This window comes from Microtus ochrogaster, chromosome 1, assembly GCF_000317375.1.
Source record: "Microtus ochrogaster isolate Prairie Vole_2 chromosome 1, MicOch1.0, whole genome shotgun sequence".
Lineage (NCBI taxonomy): Eukaryota > Metazoa > Chordata > Mammalia > Rodentia > Cricetidae > Microtus > Microtus ochrogaster.
The window spans coordinates 118,997,763-119,004,554 of NC_022009.1; the positions used below are offsets into that span (position 1 = coordinate 118,997,763).

The 6,792-nt window shown below is 36.1% G+C and overlaps 1 protein-coding gene across 1 annotated transcript in view; it reads left to right on the forward strand.

Moving 5' to 3' along the window:
• The window catches only part of Fstl5 (follistatin like 5), a 398,938-nt gene that overhangs the window by 256,872 nt on the left and 135,274 nt on the right, over positions 1-6,792 (forward strand). Inside the window, exon 8 of the mRNA XM_005344117.3 lies at positions 6,156-6,276. Coding sequence (XP_005344174.1) covers positions 6,156-6,276 — 121 coding nt within the window. The remainder of the gene's footprint in view (positions 1-6,155; positions 6,277-6,792) is intronic.

Sequence of the window (6,792 nt, forward strand, 5' to 3'; positions counted from 1 at the left end):
TTGGTCCCTTGGGCAGCTGAGGTTAGGCAACCTGAGATGACCCTATCCTATAGCAATACTGACGAGTATCTTGCATACCACCATAGAACCTTCATCTGGTGATGGATGGAGATAGAGACAGAGAACCACACTGGAGCATTGGACTAATATTCCTATTTTATAGATGCTATTTCAGATAAAAGTATTGACTACAATTTTATACATTTCATAATCCTAGATTCTATTCACTGCCAATTTCAGGCTCATTTTTTCTACAGCTTAATGAGTTTCTTAGTCCAAAAATCTGAAATTTCATAATTTCATGTGTGCCATTGAATTGGTATACTGTATAATCTTCATGGTATGCCTAATTTAACTGCAATTGAACTACCTGAATTTACCACTGATAAACCATGATACATAATGTTCCTTGCGGAACTAAAGTATAAATGAAACACATTTGAGATGAAATGGCTTTAGTGTAAAACTTCCTTATCAGTGGACCAGCAGGTTCTCTTTTCACTACTGAAAGAAATTTCCAGCAACAAGCCGGTTTCCATTTCTGTTTGTCTTTGTTTGCTGTCTTGTCAGGGTTTCCTTGATTGGAGGAGACTCTCTCTGCACTGAGGGGCTGCCCCACCTTCCTTGTTGAGAGTGGCTCTGACTATCCCGTTGTAGCAATCTGGGTTGTGTTTATTCACATCAGTTAGATAACCACATCTAGGCACCCAGATTTAAATAACAATGTGTTGTAATTGGGTAAAATAGGTTTTAAGAGTTTTAGCATAGGCTGGACTGAAATTCATGCAAATGAGTTTTTGATACCATGCACTACACCTAAGTTATCTTTATTTATGCATCCAGCATAAATTACTGTACTATAGTAGTTATTACAGAATATTTTGCTTTCACTTATACAGAAGTATGTTTTGCAGTTGTGTAGTGTTAACTGTATAAATGTAGTCTGAAAGAGAGGATGGTGTTCATTGTTTATTTGCCATCTTTTCATGTGTACGTACATGAAATACATATATGTTCACGCTTTCCTTTTTCTCATGCTTGTGGATACACATGTCTATGCAGGAATATGGATGTGTATAAGTATGAAAAGACTTGAAGTTGGTTTCACAAATCATGCCTCATTGGTCTGCCACCATATCAATTGAAGTAAGCTCTCCTAATCAGACTAGATGTGGACAATACAGCTGGTATCACCAGCCTGCTTGCCCCCATTTTTGACTTTCTAAGCTGGAATCACGGCTGTGTCTGTGAGCAAGCACTTGCTCAAATTCTGAAGACAGAACTCTGGTCTGCTTGCTTGCATGGCAGGCATTTTAATTGCTAAACTTTCTCCCTAAATTAAATTCATATCCTTAAAATCTCATCGTATCTGTTTTTCACTGCAAGAAATTTCAGCAAGTCAGTATATATTTCAGCAGTAAAGTGTGGAGCAAGCTCAAATTTTCGCTATTGAAATTGAAATCTTCTGTTGCATATATATTATATTGTACAGTTTATATGCTAAAATGAACAGTGTACTTTTATCAGAGCAATACACACACACACACACACAATTAGATATATGTAAAATTACGTGTGTGTGTGTGTGTGTGTGTGTGTGTGTGTGTGTGTATACAATTGAGCTAGTCTGTCAGGAGCCCATAACAGACCAAAATACAGATGCTACTGAAATCCTACTTGGCAAACTAATGAATTTTACTGGAATTACTTATAGGAATATAGGTAAAGGGTTATTTACAGGAGAAGGAATGACTCATAACCAACTGCATCATCAAACCCACCTCAACATGGGTCAAGCTCACAGAAGTTGGGAATCTGGAGCACACTGCACAGCTTGCAGGCAGCTCAAAAATGTTGGAAAGTGTTCTTTTTTTTAATTTTTTTTTTAATTTTTTTTTTGGTTTTTCGAGACAGGGTTTCTCTGTGGCTTTGGAGCCTGTCCTGGAACTAGCTCTGTAGACCAGGCTGGTCTCGAACTCACAGAGATCCGCCTGCCTCTGCCTCCCGAGTGCTGGGATTAAAGGCGTGTGCCACCATCGCCTGGCTGAAAGTGTTCTTTTTTAAGTGACTCTGTTGGTCTAAACCTCTTGTAGTCAGCTTGGCTGCTTCGTGCTTCTCTATGGGAGCTGGTCTGGACTCAGTCTTCCTTGCAGCTTGTCTTGTCTGAAAGAAATGCTCAACAGTTTTATTTTTCACACTTGGAAGAAGTGCGCCTATCGAATCTGCTCATTTTCAGGAACTTCTTGACAATTTTCAGTTATCTTTTGGTTTAAGGAGGTTCCCTGTAGTTTGGTGTGTTTCAATCACAAGATAACTGCTTCTCAGCAGCTACTACGAAAAGAAGGTTTTGGGAGAGCATTTTCTCAAGAGCTCTGCTACATTTCCTTAACTCCTCATCAGAGACACTTAAGAGAGTTTGTTCAGCCGGACAGTGGTGCCACAAGGCTTTAATCCTAGCACTTCCTAGGCAGAAGCAGGCTGATCTCTGTGAGTTCAAGGCCAGCCTGGTCTACAAAAGCTAGTTCCAGCACAGGCTCTAAAACTACAGCGAAACCCTGTCTTGAAAAACCAAGTGTTTGCTCATTCTAGACAAAGCTTCTAAAGAAAAACAGTGTCTTCCTGTTTATTCATCTAGGCTGCTAGGCAGTGAACTAGCTTGAGGTTTACTTGTTTTCTGTATAACAAGGAAGCAAGTTCTTTATCTCATCCCTCAGTCTCCCACTTTCAACCACAATTCTTTACAAGCTTAGAAAATCAGACTTTTTATGACTACTTGAACTGATTTAACCTAGAAAAGTAAGTAAGTAAGTAAGCCATGAGATGGGATTGAATTTTTGTAATCTCTAAATTAAATATTGGCATATAATTCAATGAAATAATATGTGTATTATGCAATATCTGATTTTAAAAATAGTATATTGCAGTATAGCTTACATGCTAATACATATAGTGAAGAAACATCCTCAAAACTATTGTATAAGAAATTCTGGAAACTCTAAATAACCACAGTTAATGGTATCTCACTGCTTCAGAAATGAAAATTAAATTGAATTGCTAACTACATGGTTTTTAAAGTATTATTTGTTACTAATATTTTTCCAAGTAATTGAGTAGGAGCTAAAACACAGTAATTATAATGACTGTATTGATTAATTCATTTGCATGCTCACTAAGCACTGTGTCTATTTGAAGCACCAAACTTCACGCCGACTGTGAAGTGAGCAGCATCAGTGCTCATGATTAAGAACCGGGGATGACTAAATAATGCAGAAAGAAATATTGAGAAACAGATATTGATTATTCATTAGCACATATTTTTCTCATTTTTTGAGATTATAATATAATTATGTTCTTATCTTCCCTTTCCCTATCTAAACACTCTTATATACTCCTTGGTTTTGTATATATATATTCTAGAAATCTTAAAACATTTTAGCAGATGCTAAATCTTCACTACTAAAAGCTCATATCATAATATAAAACTAAAACTGAATTTAAATTTAGAAACTATTTTTCAATAGATTGGGTTTATCTTTTAAACTATATATAACTAGCTAAACAATGCTTGTGAAGAAATATAGGCCAAAAATGCAGGTTTTTATGTTCTGAATAATGACACTGGAACACGTTTTTCTTGTAGGCTCTTTATCAGTGCTGATAATCCACTGACTGTTAAGTGTTTTGATGTTACTCTTATTTGATTAACTGTGGTCAGTGGGGAGCTGCCATCAGAATTCTCTTAAGTTTGAAAGTGTACTACATATGTTCTTCTCTGCTTGCATTGCTTTGAAATGAATATGAGTGATACTCTCAACAGAATACATCATCTGGAATTTTTTTCCCATCAGCTCTTCCCAGACATCCGTGCTTGAGGCTACTTTATAATTGGAAAGGGGCACATACGATTTAATCTACTTACGGAGGGTCTATTGGCTGGCAGACTGTGAAGCTGTAATGGAATTCAGAATGAGGACATATTTTCTTCCCGAATCCTGAGTGCCTGATCTTAGACGATAGCTCTCAACCATGACTGAGCAATAAAATCACAGAGTTCAGGGAAACTGCTTAGAATAGAAAAGTACGGAGAATGTAGTATTCTAAAAGATTAGAGATGTGACACTCAGAAGAAGGTTAAGAATATTTCTGATGTCCATGTAAAATAGCAATAGGTCATACTAAGCTAAAGCTAGAATTAATGGAGGATATGAAGAGGAGAATGCATGATAAAAATTATAGAACCCAGTTTGAAGACTTCCACCATGTTACACGGCATCATATTTCAACATTTTGATTTTTAAAATGAAACTAATGACACCGCCTTCCTGAAAGGGTTAAGCAAAGGATGATCTTCTATATTTAAAAATAAAATACAACATAGTACTTGAGATACTAAAGTGCCCAGCAAACATTTGAGGTGGCCTTTAGGTGTGTTGAGAGGATCCTTACTTTATTCAAAGTGCAATTTGATATTAGAGTTTGCATTATTAGAAAAATCTGTTCAATGAATGTTTTTGTACAGTTAATGTATTGTCAAGTTGAAAGGACTCAACACAGACAGAATGTGGAGGTTCTGGGAGGCTCAGAGAGGAGGCCGCTCTCTTCCTTCAATCAAGGATGCTTGAGACAGAGAGGTCTACAAAAAGTCAAATGAGGTCCAATTCATTAAGTTTTGTTCCTAGTTTCTGTGCTACCAAAGTTCAGTTTGAAAAGCATTTTTCATGCCAATGAATTCAAGGTTATTCCCCAGTTTCTCCTCTTTCTGACTCAGTGTATCAGCTTCACTGATATGTCTGGAGTTGCATTTTGTGTTTTGTGCAGGGTGAGCCATATGTACCCAAGATGCACCTATCTAGTTGGACCAACTCCATTTGTTGAAGATTCTTTCTTTTACTGTGTGTATAGTTCTGGCATCTTTGTCAAAACTCAATTGTCAATTGGTGTGTGGCTGTCCCATTCTTTAGTTTTGCTTTTAAAAGTGTGCTTCAGTGTACTGTTATCTCGAATAATATCTATGTTCAAGAAAATATCTTTGAAATTTCTGTGATTTTTTTCCCAAAGGACTATGGGATAGAATTATTAAAAAGAGGAATACCTGATTGTTTTGTTTAAGTAAAGAAAAGTCATGGAAACATAAGATTTTGATAACTGTAGAATGTCCCCACAGAGACCTTTCCCCATGGGAGGGGGCTTGAAGTCTTTCCCTCCCCTTCAGTCTGTGAAGATAGTGGGGTTCACAGGGAGCACGAGTTCAAGCTTGTTCAAGGTTATCACAGAAGCACAAAGGTGAGAGGAAGAGAGGCCCAAATGCCCACAAAACAGCATCTCACAGGGATCAGGCAGTTGGGCTTTAATAAATATTCTGGAGATTATTAGAGCAGTTTTTCCCAAGAACCTAAAAACAGATTTGACAGTTTTTCCCACTGCACACATTGATGTATAAAGAGGAGATTTTCTGGTTTGTACCCTGCAGTTCCAAGGATAATGCTGGAACTCTGTTGTGATAAACAGAGGAGAGGCTTTAATATGCTTCCCCAGGAATGGTTATACCTTTGTTCTCCCGAAAACCAAATGGCATGGCTGTTTCTTCAAATGACCAGTAGTAGATTACAACCTTTAAAACTTAAATCCTGGCTTAGAGTTTAGTATTATGTCAGAGTTCATGTTTAGCAGGATTTAGGATATGATTTAATCTTCATTGTCCCTCAGACAAAACAAAATAAAACAAATATGTTTCAGGATAGGGCTATAAATGCTTACACTAAGAACATTCTAATTTGATAGGTATTTTTCTTTATATTTACACTTCTAAGTGTTATAAAAATTGGTGGATAATTATCAAACATAACAAAATGTAATTAGCAATTTATTTTTAGTTGTAAGTTAAGTTCTTGATAGAGCTTTATCCATCTAAAATTCAAAGTATAAAATTAAATTATACCATTATAGTGTATTTAAAATTAATGTGGGAATGTCATATTTATCAATGGGAATTCACTCTTAAAAGAAGAATGTATTAAAAAATATTAAAGTAAGACAGCATCCTTCATGTTTACATTGATAATTAAGATCTTTAAAAATGTTTAATATATTTATTTTACTCCTGAATAGAAATAAGTTCTCAAGTTTCCAACTTTTTGATCTATATTCTTTTTTAGGACTTTGGCGATGATGGGTCCTTGTATATCACCAAGGTTACCACAGTACACATGGGCAATTATACCTGTTATGCAGAAGGCTATGAGCATGTCCATCAGACACACATCTTTCAAGTGAATGGTAAGAAGAATACTGTTACTGTCAACAGTTTTACATCACTTGATAATCTCACAATTGAATGGGCAATACCTTAACTTTAACAAAGGTTCTAAATTTTAGTTATTAGACTTACTGTTAGAATGGTATTATTTATTTTTAAGTTCTCAAGCAAATTAACGCTAAAAATGAGTAACAATTTAGTCATTATAAACTATTACAAAGTAACATTTTAAAGGATAGGCAATTGAAGTTATTGGTTTTGGTAGAAAGTACCAATCATTATACAAACATGAATTTTAGAATCCAACAAGATTAGTGCTTTTCTTAAAAAAAATATACCTAAGCGGGCTGGCGGAGCCCGCCATAAGAAAAAGCAGCTACAGCTTCCCACCAGTGGGAAGCCACACTTGCGGTAACAGACATATAAATACAGGAAATAGCCATAAATGTTTATTAAAAAGGGAGAGAGAGAGAGAGAGAGAGAGAGAGAGAGAGAGAGAGAGAGAGAGAGAAAGGGAGAGAAGGAGGAAGAGAGAG